The 12,704-nt window shown below is 40.6% G+C and overlaps 1 protein-coding gene across 1 annotated transcript in view; it reads left to right on the plus strand.

The window, feature by feature from the left end:
* Positions 1–5,970, plus strand: part of Ifrd1 (interferon related developmental regulator 1) — a 15,836-nt gene extending 9,866 nt beyond the window's left edge. Inside the window, exons 8-12 of the mRNA XM_055624143.1 lie at positions 312–420; positions 3,860–3,994; positions 4,750–4,878; positions 5,163–5,258; positions 5,654–5,970. Of these exons, the coding sequence (XP_055480118.1) occupies positions 312–420; positions 3,860–3,994; positions 4,750–4,878; positions 5,163–5,258; positions 5,654–5,743 (559 nt within the window). The 3' untranslated portion in view covers positions 5,744–5,970. The remainder of the gene's footprint in view (positions 1–311; positions 421–3,859; positions 3,995–4,749; positions 4,879–5,162; positions 5,259–5,653) is intronic.
* Positions 5,971–12,704: the final 6,734 nt, after the last annotated feature.

Here is a 12,704-nt window from a genome sequence, read left to right on the forward strand (position 1 = left end):
TGTGTGTGTGTGTGTGTGTGTGTGTGTGTGTGTGTGTGTGTGTGTGTACCGCGTGAGTGCTCGTGTCCACAGAGGCCAGTGGAGGCTGTCGGCTACCCTGGGATTGGAAGTAAAAGCAGTCTTGACTTGCCTGATGTGTTTCTTGGCACCCAAATTTGAGTCCTCTGCAAGAGCTGCAGCAAGTGCTCTTTGCCCACTGAGCCAATTTTCCAGCCCCCTTTTACTTTTTTCATTTTTCACTAAAAAAACAAAAAACCAAACATTTACTTGACATACCTGGTTGTACTCATAAAGTACCGACTATTTTCTAGGCATTTCCATAAACTTCCAAGCCTCCTTTCTTGTGATGATGTAAACATGAGAATTGCTGCTGGCGAATCTTTGGCACTTCTGTTTGAATTGGCCAGAGGAATGGAGAGTGTGAGTATCTAATTGGCAGGAGGAGACACAGGACCATTCTTCCAATGTCACTGTCAAAAGTAGGATTTGGATCATAAATTTATTATCCAATAATAAAAGAACTGACTGGTTTTGAGAGTGTAACCTTTTAAGGGTGGCAGAGACAGTTGTAGAACTGAAGTCAGGGAGTGGTGTTCTACTCTGACCAGCTGCCCCACTTGGCCCTGACACTGCTGTACTGTGCTGAAAGTCCTGTGTTCTAGGAGACCTTTTACCTTGGGATACTAAGGTATTTGGTAACCCTAGTTCGTAATCTTTATTACCACTATGAAGATCTAGGTAATAATTCATGTAATGTGTTGGCATTTCAAATTGAGAATCTGGGGCTGCAGGGATGGCTCAGAGGATCTGAGTTTTTCCCAGTACATATATATTACCATCCGTTCTTGTCAGATCCATATCCTCTTCTGGTGTGTGTGGATGCCAGGCATACTTATGGTGTAAGACATACATGGAGGCAAACACTCATACACATGAAAGTAAAGGAAAGAATTTAAATAAAATTGAGGAACAGCGTTTAGTGCCTGTCACTGAATCTGTAGCTACTTATTATCATAACAAATGAAAAAAATCAGTAAGGAAGCCATATTAAATATGTGGGAAATTAGTAACTGAATAGATATTATTTCACCTTAGGTTACTTAATAGGTGCTTTTAAAAATGTTTATTTTGAGATTATAATGTAATTACATTTCTATTTTCCCTTTCTTCCATCCCAGGCCTTGAATTCACCCCTTGCTCTATTTCAAACTCATGGCCTTGAGCCAGATGCAGTGGCACATGCCTTTAATCCCAGGGCTGGGGGAGGCAGTGGCAAGTGGATCGCTTGAGTCCAAGGCCTGGTCTATCTACAGAGTGGGTCTCTGGACAGACAGGGCCACATAAAGAAACCAAATAGAAATATATGCATCATGGCCTCCTTTTTTTCACTAACTTATTTGAGTGTAGACATGTTTGTCCATATTACATAGATGCTCTTGTTTACTGTGTGTGATGGTTCTGTGACGTATGTTCTCAGAGCTGACTGTTGGACATTGGACAGGTAATTGGTATGCTCTTCCTTGGGAAGACCCATCTCTCCTTCTGGCTCTCCTCAGTTGCATGGAGCTCTTTGTGTAAGCGTGAGGCCACTTTGACTAACCCTAAGGATAGGCTGTATTTGCAGGATGAAGCTCTAATTAGTCACAACAGTTGTCGAGCGAGTATTTAATGGCATTGATGGTGTTGTGGATTGCCTACCTGTTTATTATATCTTTGCGTTTCTAGTTAGGTTTGAATCTCAAATGTTTAGGCTCTTATTACTCAGCCTGTGTGAAGGGGTGGTAGCCCCCTCACCTTCATTAGGAAGGTGGCAGCTAGGAGTGATTTTAAAGTATATTTTATTTTAAATTTTGTAAATGTCAAATGGTTTTCTGACTTAAGAAAATATGTAGTCTAGCCAGGTTAACACATCTGAATATGTTCAGTATGATGTAAATACTTGCCAACGAACAGCAATAAATTGGGTTACAAATAGAACCTGGTCTTTTACTAATTTTCATTTTAATAAGCTTTTTTTACATGTGGATAGTTATAGTGTGTAAGTCAAGGCTGTGGGTACAGCTTTGGTAGAGCACTTGCTTTGTGTGAGCAAGGTCAATACTGCAAAAAATTAGTTAAAAGAGGTTGATAAATTACACAGGCAGATTTAAAAGAATTCTTATAGTAACTTTAATTATTCAGAACCCTTTGATAACATAATTATCCTGTGGTGTTATTAACCTGGATATTAGGCAGGGTATTGGATTCTACTTGGAACCTTGCATTTTGTATTTATGTTTTAGAATTTAGGGGACAGATGGAACATGGGGCAACTCTGACAAGGACTTTGCCCCTGTGGTGCAGTGATGATTGACTTGTTTGTATCTCCAGAGCCTGTTTTTTGTTCTTCCCAGAGATTGCAGTTTATCATATCCTAAGCTATAAGAAGGAGGCTTTTGATGCTGTGTTGGATGCCTTTGTGACATGTATTGCATTTTCTTTTTTTGATGCTCATTCACTTTATGGAAACTTTTCTGTGGCATTTGTATTTTTAAGGTTTAGTGGTGTGTTTTGCTTAGGGATTCACCAGCTGTCCTTAGATTGAGTTTTCTCATTGCACAGATTGTATTGGAGTTTCTCAGCTTTGGCACTGATGGGTTTAGGAGCCTGATGACATTTGATGTGTGGACTAGAGGCTTCTAGTGTACTATAGGGTGTTTAGCAGTATTCCTTGCTGGTGTTTACCCACTAGATGACATTAATGCCACTCTTCCTAATGTGACAAGAATATCTGTAGAGAAAGCCAGTGTCCCTTGGGAGATGCACTTGTTCATAGTTGAGAATCGCTGGCAGTTCTTGGATCCAGTTAAGGTAATGTAGTGGATCCCTCAGATTTTGACTTCTTACATAGATTTGAAAAATCGTTCATATGTTCTTTTAAACATAAGAGAACAAGTTGGTAAAATTTTGGGTGGAAAATTAGTTGTTAACTATTGCTTCTTAGAAGTTAGTGGTATGACCTTAAGATATAATAAAATTTATTAGTATTTAAATATAAAGATAGTATAACTTTGGTCTGATTTAATAGTGACGTCTTACTGTAAGAGAGGCATAGGTTAAATTATTGGAGCATATTAGAAGAGTTAAAGGTAATCCGAAATAAGCATTAAAATAAAATTGATATATTAAAAGATTAAAAGCAGGACTATCACAATGATTTCAAGTGTATTTTCTACCAGTAGTATATCATTTTACATTTTAGACAGTAAAAGAAATGGCATTTGGTCTGAAAATTTGAAAATGTCCAGAATCAGAAGTGCGTATTTTAGTAGGTTAAAATTAGACTAGTGGGAATGTAAATAACAAACAAATAGAATTTGTGGTTGCTCACCTGGCTTTTATAAGAACTGTGCTTAGATCTTGGTACTCACTGAGTTGAATCATCTGTAACTGTTTCTAAAGTTGCAAAATTGAACACAATAAAAATGACCCAAGTAAAGAGACATAAATGTACCCCCAGGTTAGCAAAGAAACCCTAACTTCTCTTCAGTCCCCCTGTCCCCGAAGTGATTAAAGCAGCTTCTTGCCTTAAAAATAATTATTGAGCCATGTTTGTTGCTGTGTCTTGTTGCTTATCTGAGACAGTGGCCATGACTAGGAAAAGTGCTGCTGATTAACTTGCACACCTGCAGTAAAAGAGAAACCACTGTCTATGAAGTGGAATTATCTGCCTCTTTATGTCTACAAATTTCCGTAAACAGCAAAATTGTGTTGCTTTATACAACTGGTAATGTTTCAGGTTTAGGCTATTCTTCGATTATTCTAGAAGATACTATAAAAGAAGAAAAGTAAGTGAAATAAAATCTCTTTCCTTGGTCAGGACTTTTTTTATGAAGACATGGATTCTTTGACCCAGATGCTCCGGGCTCTAGCTACAGATGGAAATAAGCATCGTGCCAAAGTGGACAAGAGAAAGCAGCGCTCTGTCTTCAGAGATGTGCTGAGGGCCGTGGAGGTAGGCTTGTACACTGCCAGAACCACTAGCCTCTCACTCTAAGAGGAGACTGCTTCAAGCTCAACCTGACACTTGAGCCATTTTGCTGCTTAATTTTCACTTTCACTCAAAATAATTTCCTCATTTAAATACCAGAGCAGGGTCTTAACAATGTACGGGAAGAATTCCTGGAAAGCAAAAGCACTTACTGTTTCATGAGGACTGGGGCAGTGCTTGTTTGGAGAGCATGTCCTTAGCATATGTGAAGCCTTCCTGGGATGATAGGTGTTTTGCTGAACCTGGCTTCACTTTCTTAGTAAACCCAGCTGAGCTTTCTTGGGAGCTTCTGGTTGGTGGTGGTTCTCTTCCTTTTATGTGGCAGTTAACCTGCTTATCTTTGCTTACTTCCCTAGGTCCCAGCTGCACATCAATTCATTCAGCTCCCTCTTTGCCTTGGTCATTTCTTCTGTCCCTTCTCGCATCCTAGATCAGTGCAAACACTTGACCTTTTCTTAACATTCTAAGTCCTTTTGACTCTTGAAGACATGCGGAATCCTGGGGCTTTGTTACTGCTATGTCAGTTGCGTCCTAACGTTTATACAGTCCACTGGGGGCCACTGTCTTACTCTTGGGACAGGAGTTGTTAGCCTGAGCATATCTTTGATAAACAAGTATCAGTTTCAAATACTTTCTATTATCTCGGTATTTTTCTCAATTAGAAATTGTGTTTGGGCCATTGGAAGGCACGTGATAATTCTGTTTCTTCTGTTTTGTAGGAACGGGATTTTCCAGCAGAAACTGTTAAGTTTGGTCCTGAACGCATGTATATTGATAGTTGGGTCAAAAAACACACTTATGACACCTTTAAGGAGGTTCTTGGATCGGGGATGCAGTACCACTTGCAGGTGAGTGACACATCCTTGCTTTAACTGAGCAGGGTGGAATCGCAGAACTGGACTGGATGTCCAGGAGTCATAGAACACAGTAAAAATGCTGGAACATGGCTAGTCTCTGTAAAGGCTCAACATAGTGTCCTAGGATTTAAGGCTTTAGAAAATGCTTTGCTTTCATACTGAGAAAACAGATAGCTTCTAATTTACAGATAGCCTTATCGCTTCTGTACTCAAATTCATTGTATGTAGTGAAATAGATACTTAATGTAGGCCTTACCTCTTTCTGTTTATTTTAGACAAATGAATTCCTTCGAAATGTATTTGAGCTTGGACCCCCTGTGATGCTTGATGCTGCAACACTAAAGACCATGAAGATTTCTCGTTTTGAAAGGGTGGGTTTTATTTTTTTAATAGAACTAAACTCACAGCTTCTGGTTTCTGTTCAGGTCTTAAGAGTTCTTTTGCTTTGAGAACTAATCACATTGAAGAGAAGTGGAACCAGAGCTCTGATTCTGTCTGGTGATAGGAACATTGGCATGATTCAGTTGTATGGCACAGTAACTTAGTGGGGTGCCAGGCACACTTTCCAAGAGTGTGTAAATAGTGATTGGCACCATTTCCTTTTTAAATTTCAAGGTTTAAGTATAGTTTTGGTTTTTACTGAGGTGAGATTTCTGTATGTTATCTTTCTAGTTCCTTTGCAATTCTTGTCTTCTCCCCTAGTTTCTGTGTTCATAAGAATATTTTGTCTCATTGATCCATGTATATTTTTCTTTTTTCATTTCAGCATTTATATAATTCCGCAGCTTTCAAAGCTCGAACAAAAGCCCGAAGCAAATGCCGAGATAAGAGAGCAGATGTTGGAGAATTCTTTTAGACGTCCACATTTAATGGCTGTTTTCTAATTTCTTTCTTATTATTTTTGCTACTTCTAATGTATATAAGCTTTTAGAGACAGTTTTTTTTATCTTGGGGTCAACTTTGATGTAGGGGTGGATTATATTTTATTTAATGTACAGTGTTCCAAATTAATGAATTCTGTTTATTAAATATTCTCTGTAAAAATAACTGGTAACCACAAATAAAGAGTGTAATGTTTGGTCATATTCTGTTTATCAGGAGTCCTGACATAGTGATACATACATGGCAGGCTATTTCAGTTGACAAGTAGCTAGTTTTGGGGACTGAGTTCCTCTGGAAAAGCTACTATAGTAAGTTTAAGTTGGAAGATTACTATTTTGATTTTCCGTGCTGCTCAAGCCTTTGTGTTCAGACCTTGGGAACTGGTGTTAATTAGCCAGAAAGACTGCCAACCTTTGCCTCTAACAGCCAAGAGCAGGACATGCTGTATGAAATCTGTGTTCCTCACTTTGGAAAAAAAGGCTTTTCCTGTGCTTCTTTCTTAAAAGAAGAAACACTGTTTATGACTGAGAGTCCAGAATAAGCCAGGCAGGAAGACAGCTTTTTGAATATTTGGAGACAAAAGACAAAGCTGAGTACTCAAAACACTGAGATGAAATGTAGTATTACATTTAGGTTATCCAACTTCAAAACTGGCTGCTTTGTTGCCCTCCTGAGCCATCTTGTAAGCATTTTGACAGTGCTAAAACACAACCACTAACCTAGGTAGTAGCTTCAATGTGTGCAGTTTAGGTACATGGACTAGGTTTACTTGATGCAGAGGGGCGTGGCGCTAGACAGCATCAGGTGGATTTTTCCAGATTACTGTTCCGTGTCCCCAACAAATGGGAAAGTCTGGTGCTCCTAAGCGGAGATCTGTCTGACTTGCAGCTCTCAGTTCAGCCGTCAGCACAGGGGGGAACATGGTGGCTTCATTCAAGGGAGGCTAGCATCATGGGAAATACTGCGAGTACTGTTTCTCTCCCTGCACATATATACGTGTGTATATATGTTGCATGTGTCTACCCACAAGTCTCAGAATCCATCTTTTTCTAGAAACCGGAATCCTGTCTCTATTTCTCTCCAGTACTGAGACTAGCCAGTTTGATAATGTGGGTTCTGGGAATCAAAATCATGACTTGTGATTTCCAGACTTGAGCATTTACCCCCTGTATATGTTGTAATGGTTTTTTTTTTTTTTTTTTTTTTTTTTTTTTTTTTTTTTTTTTTTTTTAAATCACTGAAACAGTTTACTTGAAGGCTTCTAAAACCCACCCCTGTCCTTCAGGTCCCTTCTCGGGATGCTTCGGGTGTTTCTGTCTTACTGCCCTCCTTTCCTGTTTCTCTGTTACCCACCAGTAGCAATGTCTTGGTAAACTGTTAGGATAGGTGAGGAATTCTCACATCAGTTTTGGGTGAGAACATTTGCCTTTAAGTGGTATTTACTTGTCTTAGAGTTTTACTCACATACCCCAGATAATTGTCACCAGTTCTTCCCTAACCCAAATTTGTAAAAGTTGGTTCTTTGTATCAGTCAGTATAGGTTGGTTTATCTCATCCAAGTGTACAGCTGTTTCCTTGAAACATTGAGGTTATCCTTCGGATTTATTTTCAAATATGAGTCCACACTGACTTCTTGCCTTCATTGATAGCTGACTTGGAATGGTGTTCCTCCTGTAGTATCTTAAGAATGGATGCAAAAGGCGTCACCTATTTTAAGGTCTCATCTGAAAGCTAGTTTGATTTCTGAATTTCTGTGTAGAAAATCAAGCTCAAAATTAAACATCAGACTATTCAGATTCAGTTTTGGAAGGTTTGTTCTGATTCCTGATATGCTAAAATTTGAAACGGGTTTGGTTTTTGTCTTGATTCTTGGTGACATTGTAGATACCATGGTTAGTGGGCTGGGCAATCTGGAAGTAAGTTTTTCATACTCCTTTTGTTGTTGTTGTTGGAGCTATTGAAGTGGCATTGGGCCTTACTTATTTTTCCAATTTTTTCTTCCTTCAGAGACATTTCTTTAACATTTCAGCCATATTCTTGTCTTGCCTGTGGCTAACATGAAACACCTTTCCTTTATTAGTTCACCCTTAACTCTTGTCTCAGCTCTGAGCCTGTCTAATTCTGCAGTGGTACCTGATTCATCAGAATCCTGCAAGCTCAGCACCTCAGTCTCCCTCTCATCACATTCACTTTTTTTTTTTTTTTTTTTTTTAACCTCTGGTATTTCTGTTTTCATCTTGTGGCTTATTCCTGTGCTTCCTTTTTACTGGGGTTTGAGGAATAAGAAACAAGCACTTAACCCACACTTGAGTTTACAAAGATTGAACTGAAGATGTTGAGTCATCTCATTTCTGCTGATAGAAATTTCTGGGAACCAGATGTCTAAGAATGACTGGGAAGAAGTGAAGTACTGTGTCGGGGGTTGGCCAGCCAACCGCTGATTCTCAGCCAAATTGCCGACGATCAAGAGTTAATTCTGAAGCAGTCAACAATAGGTGACTCAACTTTGTGATGGCATTTATTGGATTTCCTGGGAACTGAGTATGAATACCACAAGAAAGAAAAAGCTAGGAATCCTTGAAACTGTCCTCAGAAGAGGCAATTTATGTGACAATATTCTCTTCTGATTAAAAAACTCTTAAAGCAGCATTTCACGTATTTAAGAGAGCTGTGTTCTGGTTAAGTCACTGTCTAGGATTCTAAGTAAAGCCAGTCCACTTCAGACAGGTGTGGTGGCATGGGTGGAGTCAAGTCTCATCTCTGCCGCTTTACCCTCTGGCAATGGAGTTCTCAGGTTCTGTTTCCCATTTCTGGAGTACTAATACTTGAGGATTATAAAGTCAGAAGAAGAGGAAAAACGGTGATCAGCAATGATGCAGGTGCTTATGCAAATGATAGGGGATTTGGGCAAATTGGGTAGTTAGAATTTTGTTTTCTGACCTGCATGACAAAAGCTAGTGAGAACGTCATCTTTTCTGAGCTTAGTTTTAAGAATTGTGTGACAATTCTGATAAAAGTTAGCAACTGCAGTGTTCTTGATTAATTCTCAAGTTATGGGAAGACCAAAAAAATGAGATTCCTGTTTCCCCAAAGTATACTGGTTTCCCTGCGAAGGCAGTGTACAGGAAGCACACTGGCTGTTATGAGGAGCAAAGAAAGGCAAGATGGTAAGACTGCAGGTCTGAGCAGCAGCCTGCAATCTGGCACCTGCAGCTTGCCCACAGCGGGCCTCACTGAGCGCCTTCTCTGTACACCAGAGGACAGAAACTGGTTGGCACATATGGAAGAGAAACAAGGCTGCTATTCCCAGGGCGGGGGAAAGTGCCAGAGCTGGGAAGAAATCATTTTGGAAGGAATCCTTGCACTCACACTTTTTGTAGCTAAAAAAATAAAAACAAAAAACAACAAAACCCCGGAGGCCCCAGACCTGCTGCTATTGCTACAGTTTAGATCTTTATTAAAATCTCCCCCAAAGACAATGTGGAAGGCTTTCCTCCTCACCAGCCTGGCACCACTAGAAGACAGTGGTCCTTTGGGTGTGGGGCTTGATGGAAGGCAGGTCATCAGCCCCTTTCCGTTGCTTTTTGGCTTCCATGAGACAAAGCCACTTGTTCATTACCTGCTACCATGTGCTGGTTGTGTGTTCATAACTCTTCCCCCTGTTTACTGCAGCTCTGGTTGCTCTTGAGTCCCTGCACACCAGCTGTCACAGTGGTAGCTCCTACCCGCTGCAGGCAGGGTATTTACACACAGGGGCACACCACAGCAGAGGGGTAGGAATGCACTGTCAGCTGACAGCCGCTTCCACTGAGTGAAGACCGTTCAGTCACCAACTGAATCAGGGCTTGGTGGTTTGTTGTTTTAAAGGAAAGTGTCAGCAATGTGTATCTAAAATTCCTAGACCGTAGAGGGGAAACCAGGGCAGGGATCTTGCACTGCTTGGCTGAGTTAACAGTAAATACAGACCACCAAGTATGTGCTGGGTTCATGGGCCGCATGGGAGCCCCTGTGAGCAGCAGGACGATCAAGAACAAACTACAGAACTGGTGGAAAGTTTTGCTGTAGTTGCTCCTGAGTAGTTCCCTTTCCAGGTAGCAATCCAAGCTTACAGTTTTGTAAGTAATTCGCATGCCCTTCCTTACTGAGACTGACTTGAGTCCTTGGGGTTTTCATTGCATGTGCTCTGCTTTTGGACTTCTCACAGAAAAGATGCAGACTTGATTTTGAAGACGACTTCCCACGGCAGAGTGAACTCAGTAGTGCCGTTAACAAATGGTCGTGACTCGCTCAAGGAAGCATGCCATTAACCCTTGAATTCAGCCTTCACTGTAAACAGTTCTGAGTTTGTAGCATGCACTGTGGTGTGAGTTTTTTTTTTTTTTTTTTTTTTTTTTTTTTTTTTTTTTTTTTTTTTTTGTTTTTTTTTTTTTTTTTTTTTTTTTTTTTTTTTTTTTTTTTTTTGCTTTGATACCAGCCCTTTCCAGGGGAAAGTACAAGGATGTTTTTTTCTCAGAGACAATTCTTATTTGTCAAGATATCTGCTGGTAGAAAATCAAGCAGTTACTAAATACAGCAGGCAGTGTTAACCTTGGTCAAGAGCAGGGGAATATGAAATCGCTTACGTGTCCCTGGCCCCAGGGTTAGAAAGGGTTTCATGAAAAGGGTGCTGTTGTGGCCATCGGTGAGTCAGCAGATATGCACAGTGGAGTGGGGCAGGAGGGCCGAGCTAGCGCCCCACGGAATGGGTGGTGACGCTCCGAACCAGCCTTGCTGGTTGTTCCCGGATGCCCTCCTTTCAGCTGCCAAAGACGACAACCACTGGCACCAACAGCTGACATGTGACCTTGTATCCATTTACGCACCTGCAGGCTGTCAGTCACACTGACTTCTCTCCTAGCTTGCCTTTCTTTTTGACATGTTGCAATACCGAAAAGGTACATTGAAAAACTTCCAAAGATGCTGTGAGCTCACTGTAAAGAGATTTTCCTTCAGAGCATTCCATTGTTTACTTGCCTTGTAGAGCAATAATATCTCGAACACATTTTATTACAGATTTTATTTTAAATTGTATGTGTGTGTGGGGGGGGGTCATGTTACTGCCACAGCACTTCTGTGGAGGTCAGAGGACAACCTGAACGAGTCAGTTCTCATTGAGCAAAGGGAAGAGACTGCGTTCAGGCCGCCAGACCTAGGGCCATGTCTCCATCCCTTAGAGTCCTTGGCATCTTAGTCTGTGGCAAGGCTAGCCGAGCTGCTTAGTTGGACGATTGCTCTGAAGACAGGGCTTCTCAGCAATGACTTTTCTAGCTAGTCCTCGACTTTGTAAACAGTTTGTTGTTGCTGTTTTTTAGCAACAGTAGTGACATTCCTGAGGGTGAAATGGAAGCTCAAGGGTATTAAGTCAGATTCAGAAATGAACTGAGTCTCCGTTACCATGCTCAAAATAGAAGCTGTGTTTACAGCAATGACTCCACCATGTGACACAGCTTTTTCTTTCTTTTTTTTTTTTTTTTTTACTGGTTCAAATAAAAAGTGTTTGGGATGACAATGTATAAGGAGATGATTAAACAGAAAGCACTTCTAGAAGAGTGGTTTAGATACCATGCCTAGGCATCCGAAAGCGCTCAGGGTGTGGCTTGCTTACTGAGGGGCGGGGTTTGCTCTCTAAGGCGGTAGTTCACTGCTGCTTAATTGTATCATGTCAAGTCATTCTAGGGACTGCCCCAGGCAGTATATATGAAATTCAATAACTTCAATATTTAAAGTACTTTGTAATGCAGGGCACAGTACGTTCCTCCCAAAATCAGGATAATAGGAACAACAACAAAAAGTCAGCACACAACTTTTTGACCTTAGTGTTTGTTCTGGCACTCTACCAAAATGGTCTACACTAGTAGCAATAAATTGTAGGTGCCATTGGGGGAATCACTGGATTTTGGTTGTTTTAAAGACATTATTTATCCTGTGTATGTGTGGGTTGGCACTTGAGTGCCACATGGAGGCCGGAGGACAGTTCATGAGTTGCTGTTCTTTCCTTCCACCATATGGATTTCTGAAGTCAAGCTCAGGTTGTCAGCCTTGGTGGCAAGTGCTATCTTGATAAAGCCCAAGACTGCATTTTTGTGTTAATTTAAGAAATTAGAAAGTGTTTTTAACAAAATCTCAAATGTTTGATTTTTCCAATAACGACTCAACCTTCTAGCTCAAAGAGGCAGAGAAAGAACCCAGCTGACCTTCCTCCTCAGCCGACTTCCCAAAAGGAAAAGCAAACCTCCTTCCCCACACCATCTCAAAAAGCCCTCAGAACTGAATTCTCTTCCTTCTCCTTCCTGTGGGTCTTCCTAGCCATCCTCCTGACTTCCTCTTACTTTCAATATTTTTCTTTATGCTCACTTTCTGTTCCTTGGTTGCTTGCCCCAGCTCTTGACTTAGGAGTTAACTTTGTTTAATGCTGTTTACAATGCTCAAGCAGAAAGCTCTTGGATTAAAGGTGTATGTGCCGGCTGAGCCACACCATGCCAGAAACAGGGTTTTCCAGTAAACAACACAATCTCAGGGTTTATGAGACAAATACCTGCAACATTTCCCCCTTTTTGTCTAAATAAAAATGTCATAGGATTAAGATTTTTTTTTTTTTTTTTTTTTTTTTTTTTAGTTTAAAGATCTGTAAAATGTTCTGGTCAGTCTCCTACGAACTCAGCAATTTGGATGTCCTGAGCAGTTCCGAAGCTAATCTTTGGATGGTGGTTGTCAGCTTACTGACAACAATCTTGTAGCAATTACACAGCAGTTACCCAAATGTGTATACTGTTTGTGCACAACCTGGACACAGAAGAAGCATGGGGCAATTTTTCCCAGTGATTAGTGTTATCAAAATCTAGGCAGATTCATCATTTCAGGGCTCCATCATTTTCTTGGAGACCTCAAAGGTTACT

This window comes from Psammomys obesus, unplaced genomic scaffold (genome assembly GCF_907164565.1).
Source record: "Psammomys obesus unplaced genomic scaffold, mPsaObe1.curated_primary_1811, whole genome shotgun sequence".
Taxonomy (NCBI): domain Eukaryota; kingdom Metazoa; phylum Chordata; class Mammalia; order Rodentia; family Muridae; genus Psammomys; species Psammomys obesus.